This window comes from Populus euphratica, unplaced genomic scaffold (assembly GCF_000495115.2).
Source record: "Populus euphratica unplaced genomic scaffold, PopEup_1.0 scaffold2.1, whole genome shotgun sequence".
Classification (NCBI taxonomy): Eukaryota; Viridiplantae; Streptophyta; class Magnoliopsida; order Malpighiales; family Salicaceae; genus Populus; species Populus euphratica.
This window is the reverse complement of record NW_011499846.1, coordinates 2,191,014-2,201,422: the sequence shown is the minus strand read 5'-3', so window position 1 is coordinate 2,201,422 and position 10,409 is coordinate 2,191,014. Positions and strand designations below refer to the sequence as shown.

The window sequence follows — 10,409 nt, the reverse complement described above, 5'->3', positions numbered from 1 at the left end:
TGAGTAGGAAAACTAAAACATAGAAAACCTGCTTGTTTTCCTCTCCTTTCTTTTCCTTATTCTTCATGTAGAGGAATTACATGCAAAAAAACATCTTGCGAGTCTCTGATTCCTAAGGATAACAATAAGAGAATCCCCACGGAAGAATATCTTACTGATGAACCTTTCTCTGTTAATTGTTAGAGCTTCCTCCTCGCCTTTCCCAGTTTTTTCCACTGTCAACACTTGTTTTCCTTTCTTTCTTTCTTTTCCTTATTCTTCATGTAGAAAAAAACATCTTGCCAGTCTCTGATTCCTAAGGATAACAATAACAGAATCCCCACGGAGGAATATCTTGCTGATGAACCCTTCTCTGTTAATTGTTCGAGCTTTCTCATCGCCTTTCCCAGTTTTTTCCACTGTCAACGTCACTGACATTTTCCAAAAACATGTTTCAGTGTCGAACTCAGAAGCAACCCACGATAACAATGTCATCACCTAATAAAGCATAGGCGTGAAACCGGCAACTGGGATAAAGCCACTCCACTGCCAACTACACTACCATATGATGTGAATGTGCAAGAAGCTTCTTGTTATTGCACAATTTAACCAGCACTTGGGTGTTCCTTGTTATACTTATCATTAGAAAAGAGAGTGACCAGGTGCCGAAGTCCTCCTCCTCCTTCCTGCCTGTGGCATCTTTCTCCATTGCCCTACTCATGCTGACTTCAAGATTTGGTTGACACTAGGGAGAAAAAAGGTGCTAATAGAAACAGGAAAACCAACTCCAAGCTGTAGTCTGAAACCTATAATATAGAAGAATTCGAAGAATATAGGAAAACCTACCGAATAAAACTTTATTTTCAAGAGCTAGGATATTCCCGAGCCTAATTTATCACGATGAAACCACATTCAAGCTGGAGCGTTAACGAGAAAACTTTCTCACATCTTCTTTTTGGTTTCAAATCAGAGATGACAACATGAGAACCAAACCCATTTATCATCCAAGAAAATATCCTAAAGGTTTACAAAACTTCAATTATCAAATAGTAAATAATGATTTTCCTGAAAATTGTTGAAACTCTACAGTCATCATATGAAAACAAATTCCTACATGCTCTAATGCTAAATTCTAATTTAGTCTTTCTTAGACAAGGTAAAAATCCACACAGCATGACATACTTTTAGTGTGATAATGTTCCAACAACATTGTCTTTTTAAGGCTTCACAAAGCCTGTCAGTTGCACACAACATCAGAGTAAAATCCTATAGTCCTCCTTTGACAGTCCTTAACGTTGAGAAGTTCCACATCAAAAACTTCGAACTGTTTTGAGCTGAAAAAAGTGGAAGGTCCAACCTGTACAAAGGATGAGGGAATCAACAAATTCTTTTAAATAAAGAATCAGAGCATGAAGATTTAGAACTTGAGAAGGAAATGACTGTAAAATTTATATTATCCCGGGAAGCACCCATGGTCTGGATAGTTGGCAACAAGTTTGGATGTGCATAACTGAATAGCATCCAATGTCAAGAGCGAATTCAGTTTTCCCCCCATTAATCATCAAATATCTTCATTTCTTCTTCCTTTCCTTTTTGAATGAAGGAATGATAATACTGGTACTCAATTTCTTTTATTTGTTTTACTGAGAAATGTTCTAAAAATTCCAGGAAAATAATAGTTTGTGGAGTTTTTGACACAACTGTTACTGACCATACTACATAGGCAGTTCACATGCACGTGAAGCAATCATGAAAAGAGTAAAAGGGGATATGGCATTTTATGGGAGTATTTAGCCTCAGCTTCAAAGGAAGGAATGAGAATAGAAGCATCATGAGTGTCGCATTTAGGTTTTCTTTTCTTACCTTTTCTTTTACTATTTTATCCTTAAACTACTATTTCCACAGGACACAGACACATATGATCAATAAAAAGGAAGAAATAATGATCAAGGAAAGGGGGGAGGGTGGGGTGGTGTTGGATGAAGAGGTGCTGAATTATGCAAATAGAGAGGCAGGCAATTTAAGAAACTAACCGGTGGCCCAAGTTCTGGAGGAACGATTATCCTCCTCTTACCCCCAGGTCTCATGTCTCGAATTCCTTCCTCAAAGCCTGCATAAATTCCCATGTTAACTACCTTTATTGTGTACAATTTTTAGTTCGAAGTGATAAGAAGACAAGCAGGTGCTGGGAGGACTATGAGGAAGCTTTATTGATAGTCGAGATAGAAGACCCAAGAGATTGTTGTAAATTCTGGATGTTGTCTTTTCACCTGGAATCAATGCATTAGTGCCCATGCGGATTTTCGCAGGAGAACCCTGTAAGTAGGTGCTGTCAATGCGACGACCTGACTCATTATAGCCAACATAGTGGAAAGTCACCTGCAAAGTTTCAAGAGTGACTTGCAGCTCAACACTGAACAAAATTTTTATAGATGTATCATTCATGAAGTGTTGATATCTTGAGATTATTAATCAATTTCAGCTGTAATGGTAGGACATTCATCAGAAACTATTCTAGCTTGTCTTATAAATGGTTGACATATCTCAAATCCACATAAAAAATCAGGAAAGCGTGACTTTCAAAGTAAATGAAAGAAAACCTGTTGGCCATCCTTTGGGCAATCACCTTCACCAACTTCAAAATCCCGGTATATAAGCCCTGAGTCACGCTTTACATAATTCTCTGGTGCTACTACCTTAACCTCAAAACCTGAATAACATTCCCCAAACATTAGAAATCGATTCCACGAGTTGTACATAAACCTAATGAAAAATAAAATTGTCGCATTTTCACAAGCACGCACCTTCTCTGATAAAACTTGGGAAGTCTTCAGGTACATTGTTCTCTCTCTGGATCCGCTTGTTTTGTTCCAGCAAGCGTCTTTCGTCATATGGGTTCTTGCTCTTTGTCTTTCCATAAGAAGGATAAGTTGAAAGCAAGCCTGATGAGAAAGAAAAGAAAAGGAGGAACCTACGCCTCAATTTCTCTTCATGACATAATACTACATGTCCATCCTGCATTCTGGCATATATATACTGTTGATTATAGGAAACAAACATACGTTAAAAAATAAGAACAATCAAGGAAATATTATTATCCACTCACCCATCATCATGCAAGTTGTGACAACACCGTACCATTCGCTTCTTCAAAGAAAAGAGATCTCCCAAAGCAGGACATGGTATAAGGTTTATGTCTGCCACAAAGCTCACATAAGCAAAAACTATATCGATACAAGAATACGGAAAAAATCAAATCAATTCCGGACTTGTATGGTTGCCGAGGGGCAAAAGGAAACTATAAATTATTAAATATTCCAACATTGTAGCCTCAGATTATTATAAATGAAATGAAACTTCTTGGTTTCCACATATGTTATTACTATTAGAAAAGGTAATATAAAAACATTCTTAACAGTTCATCTAAAAATTTTAATTTTTAAATTAAAATGGTTTTTTAATATAATTTTAAATCCTTAATGATGAAAAATTACAAATTCAAACCTTATTGTTCCATTCTAATTAATTAAATCAATAAGCACAAGTAAATGGTGAGGTTTTTCAAGTTTTAAACTTAAAAAACTTTAATTTTAAAGAGTATTTTAGAGATTAATATAAAATTATATTATTGAGATCTCATTTAATAACATAAAAATAACATAAAATGCTTTTAGATTGATATCATATCTCACATCCAATTATTTCCAAATTAAGACGTATAAATCACTTCACACTAGCACCAATTACAAGTTTCACTTCCACGTTTGAAGAATAAGCATTCCCCACCACAACAAGCACATTAGCACCCAACACAATGAAGTTTCACTTCCACGTTTGAGGAATAAGCATTCCCCACCACAACAACAAGCACATTAGCACCCAACACAATAATTCACATTAGCACCCACCACAAGTCTCACTTTCTCCCCACCTACTTAATGCTAGTGTATTAACACAAGAAGACTAGGAAGCTAAGACCAACATGGTAAAATTAGTATCGCAAGGAAATTTAAGCATCAGCTTGCATGGGATTCATCAAAAAAGAAGAAGGAGCTAGCAAAGTTCATCCGTAGATGTTATAAGCACAAACAAAATTATATCATTCGACTTTGTTCTACTAAGAGGAGGACAATAACCATGCTTGAGAGAGGGGGGAATTGAGAGATACCCAGAAAACATAAACACAAGGCACTTGCAGGAGCAGAGAGAGGGAGAAAGAGAAGCAGACTTACGAGGAGAAGATGGCTTAGACAGGAGAGGATAGAACGATGATGCTGCTGTCAGCATGGCTTTTGTGAAGCACTGGATGGGCCTTTTCTGTTAAAACCTCTTCGTGGTGTTATCTCATGTTTTGTTCTATCTTTTTTTTTTAAGCAAACTCTCACGTCTTTTTTTGAAAACTAGTTTTCATAGCAAAAATATTTATTAGGCTTTGTCAACGGTACCTTTATATAGTCGAATATTGCAATATTGAAAACAAAAAATCGCCTTCACTAACTTGCCAATTGCCATACCGTTTAATGTTTATTGTCATGTCAAATTATTTATGTTTTAATCTTTCTTTCCTTTTCCTTTTGTGTTTGCACGTTAAAGTAAATCTTTCGAAATAAATTTCCATGAGTATTTAAAATTCAATCTTAGAAATCCACAAGTAAAAGACTCAATCTTCCCTTTTGCCTTATAAGAGTATATTTTTTTTTATATTTTAAATTTATTTTTAAAAAAATTTAATTTTTTTTATATTTTTCTTTATTTCAAATTAATATTTTTTTTATGTTTTTAGATTATTTTAATATATTAATATTAAAAATAATTTATAACAAATAAAAAATATTATTTTGATATACTCCACTTAACTCAAATAAAATAAGTAAACAATCCAATTTATTTTCAAAACATGCTATTTTTGAAAAAAAATAAAAAAATAATAAAGTTAAGACTACTTCTAAATACAGACTCCAAAGATGCTTAATCTTCTGATTCATCAAACATTTTCTTCAAAGCATTCCCAAATCCCAACTCTTCACCACCAGATCTCTTAGATCTCTTAGAATGGTTTTAGTTCGGATCTGATCTTATACATAGACAAGGACTGGATCATCGAAATAATTTTATCAGAATTCACACTCATTCGATAACAAAACTATTCACCAAGCCTTTTCGTCACAGGCCCCAATTCATAGATGGAGAGCGGGGTCTGGAGAAGCATCGGACAATCCATACCAACTGTGCATTTGCAAGGCTAGAAGTATCAAGTTCACAGATTTTAAAATGTGAACAAAAGTTGTGAGACAGATCAAATTTGCTCGAAGAAAAAGCATGTTTGATCATGTACGTTTACAATCTTGAACCAGCATTCAGACTCCATGCAAGAAACGGTACCTGTGACCACTATCACCAGCCATTTCTTTGTGCCTGGAAAGAATGAAAGAGCCCATCTTGCAGTAGTAGATGTATCAGGCAGAACAACAAAGGGATGCTGTACTCTTCTTCGTGCCCTCCGCTTTGCACAAGACTCTCAAGCTAGGAAAAATCAAAACAGGGAGGAAAACAAAGGAGGAAGCTGTATCTGTCATTTATTCACTTATGTTGTGTTCTAGGATAAAAGGATACAAAAAAATGAAACTCCTAAATTACACTCCCGCTGAAACTCTTAAATTAACACTCCCGCCGAAACTCTTTAAATTAACTCTAGGTAGGTATTGATATCTCAACAGACCCGAATGTCCACAGTAATGCTACTCAACTGACTAGCCCTGATGGAGCTTTCAAGTTTCTTTGTTGAGGATTTCTGGTCGGGTTGGTACCCAAGCCACAAGCATGAAAGTCTGGAGATAGCAGCCTGACTAGCAAACTGAACCTTGCAAGCCAGGCTTGGCTCCCTCAACATGTCATTACCCACAACACCAAAGGCACAAGTAGCATCGTATCCATCAAGGTCAGATTCTGTTACCAGCACAGCAGATCCATCATCAAAAGCTGCGGTGTCCTGTTTTCGATCCTCTTCGGTTGGAAGATCTAATGCTTTTTGAATTATCATACAGCCAGGGATACTAATTTTTTTTACCTTGAGAAGATAGTAGTCTTGAACAGCCTGTATACAGGAGTTAACATGGAATGATTTTAGCAGAAGCCCAAGCATTATAGAATGAAAATAAAAGGTATCTTCAATCCAATAAAATGATGATTGTACTTGTAAATAATGAAAAGAAAATGACAGATCAACAGTTAATACTGTTAGTTCCATGATCAAAATAGGCACAAAGTTAAAGTATAAGTTAGTAACAGAGTACAGTTCATTAATCATAAATTCTTGCCTTCCGCTCAATCCAAGTCATTTGAACTGGAGTGAAGCTTTTAAAAACATGCTCTTCTTGGTCCAGATTCATGTTCATTAATCATAAATTCTTGTCTTCCGCTCAATCCAAGTCATTTGAGCTGGAGTGAAGCTTGTAAGAGCATGCTCTTCTGAGTCCAGATTCCTCAGTGTGTGTGTGTGTGTGTGTGTGTGTGTGTAGCGTGTGTTTTTCTTTGCTTGTTGCAAATCCATAGAAGGGTTCAATTGAATTTAAATGATGGATGCACCCATGAAACTTATATCAGCAATACCTGCCATTGAGAAGAGGCCAAAAGTACCCTAGGCCTAATAGATCTCACATGCTCGTACGCAGATTTGGGCGTCATGTGCCTGTGTTCCACCTGTCAAGAAACAGAAAATCTCAAGCAGGTAAAAATAAGGCATAATAAAATTAAGACATTCGATAAGTCCAGTTTGAATTTATACATACTAGGTAACAGAGAACAATGGTTGTACTGCGCCCCCTACCAGCCTTGCAATGAACATATGTTGTCTTCCCAAGAGAGGCATTTTCTTCATAAAGCACAACAAAAATAAGGAAATGGAACGTTAATATCAAATAAACACAGTTATTAATGACTCTCTCTGGTAAGGGGAAGCAAAACAAAAACACAACAGCAATACCATGTTGACTGCAAAAGAGATAAACGGCGTGAAAGGAACAATAAAAGGCCAGCAAATGAACTTTAAGAAGATACTTACCATGTATGAAATCCACAGCTTGGCATATATCACTAAACAAAGGAGCAAACAGATAGTCTCTTGTCGGAATGACCAAATGATCAATATCATGAGCCTAAAAAACAAATCAACAGCGAACATAAGTGCTATTTCAACACTCAGGCATAGCCAAGTGAAAAGAACAAAGACAAACTCTTTTCCCCTCTTTTTTCAACAATTAAGACACAACAATTTGCGAAATCGGTTGGCTTTTAGAGGAAGCACTGTCCATTTAAGCAAATAATTTCTCCGATAACAATAATAATTGCATAAACAGGAGTAGCTTCAAATAATTTGCTAAACATTCATCGACACCTGTGTATAACAACATCCAGAAACCGAACTTAGAAACTCACATGATATAGTGATGTAGGAACCAAAGTCTCGTATGATTCATTCAATGTAACCACTCCAGACACACCTAATGTCTTCAATCGTGGAACATCTGTCGGAAATGGAACCGCTCCTAACAATATAAACTGAAAATAACCAAAAACAATTTACTCAGTCAGTCAGTATTCATCAACTAAGGCTGAATAAAATAAAATAAAATAAAATAATTTATTTCATACCTGATCGACTCTATCCCACCAACGAAACTCGGACTGAATCTTATTTCTCAAAACATTGTACAAAAGTGTAGGGTAAAAGAGAGCACGAGCTCCAGCACCTACAAAGACTCTCTTCGCGTCCAAAACGACAACGTTTCTGCATGAATTGTCATCTTGATCTCCTCCCTTTATTTCTTCGATATACATCTTCACAAAACCCTAAAAGAAAAGAAACAAGTAGAAATAACCTCCTACGGATTACAAGAAGACGAAATTGAGAATCGAATGGTTGATTTCATGGTTGATTTGAGGAGGAAGGAGAGGATCTCCTTGAAGAAATTTCTAATTTCTTTTTTTTTTTTTTTGGGTGTGTGGATTGGATTGCCTTTTTTCTCAGCAAACAATGGAAAGCGAAAGGTAAGCTGCCCTTGCCTTGTTTATTTTTGACTCTTCCTCTCTCTCTCTCTCTCTCTCTCTCTCTCTCTCCCCGTTTTCTAGATTTGGAATTTTTCTGTTTCAAAGTAGGAGGAACAGTTGTGTAATGACGACTGCATTTCCTTTCTTGACCCGTCATCAAAACGTCGTCGTCTCTTTAGCCTCTCTTTTATTTCAAATGATTAGTCAAAGGATTTACCATATTTTATTCTTAGAAGAGTTTTTATTTCCTATTTTATTTCCAGACACTCTTAATTTATGCGATTATTTTTATTGGTAAACTAAAGTTCTTGTTGTGAAGGTGCGTGTTATTGGTTGTTTCTAATTTTTTCTTTTACTATAATTTTTTATTCCACTTATTACGAATATCATCAAATCAGATATATATATATATATATATAAGATAAAATCATTTTTTGAATGTTGTTAAAGAGCAATGCATTTTTATATTTGTATGGTATATTTGATCCTGAGATTCAAATTTAAAAAAATTAATAAATTGAATAAACCTTGAATCCGTACCTTTTAAGTTTTTAGCATGTGATTTATATTGTTGTGTATAATTTTTTTTAAAGTATTTTTATTTTTAAAAATATTTTAAAATAATAATTTTTTTAGATTTTTATATTAGCAAATTAAAATTATTAGAAACAATAAAAAAAATATCAATTTGATGATTTTTTAAATCAAATATAGTTTCTAGCGCAAATCAAAATATGACTAGTGTTTACTCATTCATGTATTTGCATTTTCAATATCGAAATCTTATCTTACCATATCTTATTCTCCGTATCTTATTTTACCATGGAAAAATATTGTGTTTTGCTTGTATTATATATATATATATAATTCTGAAAAAAAGGTTATATTGTCACTTTTAAGCCTGTTTTACAAACAAAGGTTTTTGGCTTTTTTATACCAAAAAAAAAAAAAGCTTTCGAGGTTTTTCTCCAAAAGTTAAATATATATTATAGCATAAAAATATCTTAACATCATCAAACACTGGTTTGCAGCCATCATATCCACATAGCCACAACTTTTAAGCGCTTGATGGAAGTTCTGGGTATGCATCTCTGCAACTGCGGGACTGCAACCTTTTCCATGGTCTTCTTCCTCCCCAACGCTTCATAAAATTGGAAGTCCAAACATTCTTCCAAGAACCATTACTCCTGCGAGCTCCTATTCTGCCCCCCACCCACGGGGCACGATCAGGTCCGACTTTAAAACATGGTTCGTAAGTCACAATCAGACTCGAGGAAATAGTTGTGGGACAGAATCCTATGCACATGAATATGCTTCCCATGAGACTATAAAATTCACTTACACTAGGCACCAACTACCAAGAATTTGAAGGGGGAAACTCAACGACGACTGGAACGAATTTAGTTGAGTTAGTTGACAAGATGTGGGGGCTTTACTTAACGTAGAACGAGTGCAACAAAAGTTATGAGTGGTTGTGCTTATGATCATGTCCTACGCAATGTTCAAGTCTTGATGAACATAGGCATGGCTTTTAAGTTTTATGCCTCACATGCTAGCTGCTCATATATGGAGATAATTGACTATTTAATGACTGATATACAAAGAGTCTATCAAGAAAATTGATACGCGCTCTATCTCATAACTAAATATATATACACACAAGTTTTTATTCCATAAAAAACAAGTGTAAAACAATTGAGGGTTATAAGAGAAAAATAGTTTTCTTCGTCAAATTAAATCCATGATTTAAATCCTTTAAAAGGCTTGCCATAGATCAAGATAAGCTTTCTCTAAATAATTATTTAAAAATGAAAATCATGATGTTACTATGTTTTATATTTGATTCTTCATGTTTACGATCAAAGAATTGCTTAAAAGTAATACCTGCAAGCATGAGTGTAACTATATGCTGATCTTTTTTCTTTCATCTGGGGTAGCTCTATAAAAAACAAGTGGAGAATAATTATTGTATGAACAATCAGAATTAGAAAGTCCTGCACAAGTTATGATCACTTTTCATGAATGCTGATCTCATTCTGATGCAAAACTTGCTAGCAGAAAACAGAAAGAATTTCCCTTTGATGTTTAAATAGACTGATCTGCTTTCATGTTATCAAATCTTTGGTTAATTTATTAACCGCAGGAATTGTTTTAAGACAAATCACTCTGGCAACAGATAATGTTCAAGCAAGCCTTCAACTGAAAAACATAGCAACAGATTTTTTATTCACGGATAACTTCAGAAGGATATTTCAAAAGTGTAAATTACCACACATAGATGCAGAAAAGTATAATTTAGTATTGAACATGTCTTTTAACAGACAAAGGAATCATGTTCCTTGAATATTTCAAAATAGTAGGCCTTGTCAACAGCTTCCATACCT

General features: G+C 34.9%; 2 protein-coding genes across 5 annotated transcripts; both read right to left on the bottom strand.

Annotated features, from left to right (window-relative positions):
* Positions 1-982: 982 nt before the first annotated feature.
* LOC105130870 (FKBP-like peptidyl-prolyl cis-trans isomerase family protein) lies at positions 983-4,341 on the bottom strand. 3 transcript variants are annotated; one of them, XM_011033580.1, is made up of 7 exons: positions 4,212-4,341; positions 3,086-3,176; positions 2,784-3,001; positions 2,580-2,689; positions 2,250-2,358; positions 2,013-2,089; positions 983-1,336 (listed from the first exon to the last, which is right to left on the bottom strand). In XM_011033580.1, exons 1-7 carry the CDS (start codon positions 4,264-4,266, stop codon positions 1,217-1,219), a joined length of 780 nt encoding a protein of 259 aa, XP_011031882.1. In that variant the 5' UTR covers positions 4,267-4,341; the 3' UTR covers positions 983-1,216. The 3 variants fall into 3 exon arrangements, with proteins under 3 accessions (XP_011031882.1, XP_011031892.1, XP_011031901.1); XM_011033590.1 differs by having other exon boundaries at positions 2,784-3,002; positions 3,090-3,176; XM_011033599.1 differs by lacking the exon at positions 4,212-4,341 and having other exon boundaries at positions 2,784-2,921.
* An 887-nt stretch (positions 4,342-5,228) lies between these two features.
* Positions 5,229-8,099, bottom strand: LOC105130861 (putative dual specificity protein phosphatase DSP8). Of its 2 annotated transcripts, XR_843325.1 has the most exons (7): positions 7,630-8,099; positions 7,414-7,536; positions 7,040-7,133; positions 6,768-6,850; positions 6,589-6,678; positions 5,449-6,073; positions 5,229-5,370 (listed from the first exon to the last, which is right to left on the bottom strand). XR_843325.1 is itself a non-coding variant. In XM_011033564.1 (6 exons), the coding sequence occupies exons 1-6, from the start codon at positions 7,813-7,815 to the stop codon at positions 5,690-5,692; spliced, it is 960 nt and encodes a 319-aa protein (XP_011031866.1). In that variant the 5' UTR covers positions 7,816-8,099; the 3' UTR covers positions 5,229-5,689. The 2 variants fall into 2 exon arrangements, 1 of the variants encoding a protein (XP_011031866.1); XM_011033564.1 differs by having other exon boundaries at positions 5,229-6,073.
* Between the last annotated feature and the right edge of the window lie 2,310 nt (positions 8,100-10,409).

Excerpts from the sequence above, each read along its gene's own strand:
- LOC105130870 (XM_011033580.1), bottom strand. The coding sequence starts at position 4,266 with ATGCTGACAGCAGCATCATCGTTCTATCCTCTCCTGTCTAAGCCATCT. Across the intron at positions 3,177-4,211 it reads GTCTAAGCCATCTTCTCCTC|ACATAAACCTTATACCATGT; the intron begins GTAAGTCTGCTT and ends GCTTTGTGGCAG. Across the intron at positions 2,690-2,783 it reads CCCAAGTTTTATCAGAGAAG|GTTTTGAGGTTAAGGTAGTA; the intron begins GTGCGTGCTTGT and ends AATGTTATTCAG.
- LOC105130861 (XM_011033564.1), bottom strand. The coding sequence starts at position 7,815 with ATGTATATCGAAGAAATAAAGGGAGGAGATCAAGATGACAATTCATGC. Across the intron at positions 7,537-7,629 it reads GGTGGGATAGAGTCGATCAG|TTTATATTGTTAGGAGCGGT; the intron begins GTATGAAATAAA and ends GGTTATTTTCAG. Across the intron at positions 6,851-7,039 it reads AGCTGTGGATTTCATACATG|AAAATGCCTCTCTTGGGAAG; the intron begins GTAAGTATCTTC and ends TGCTTTATGAAG.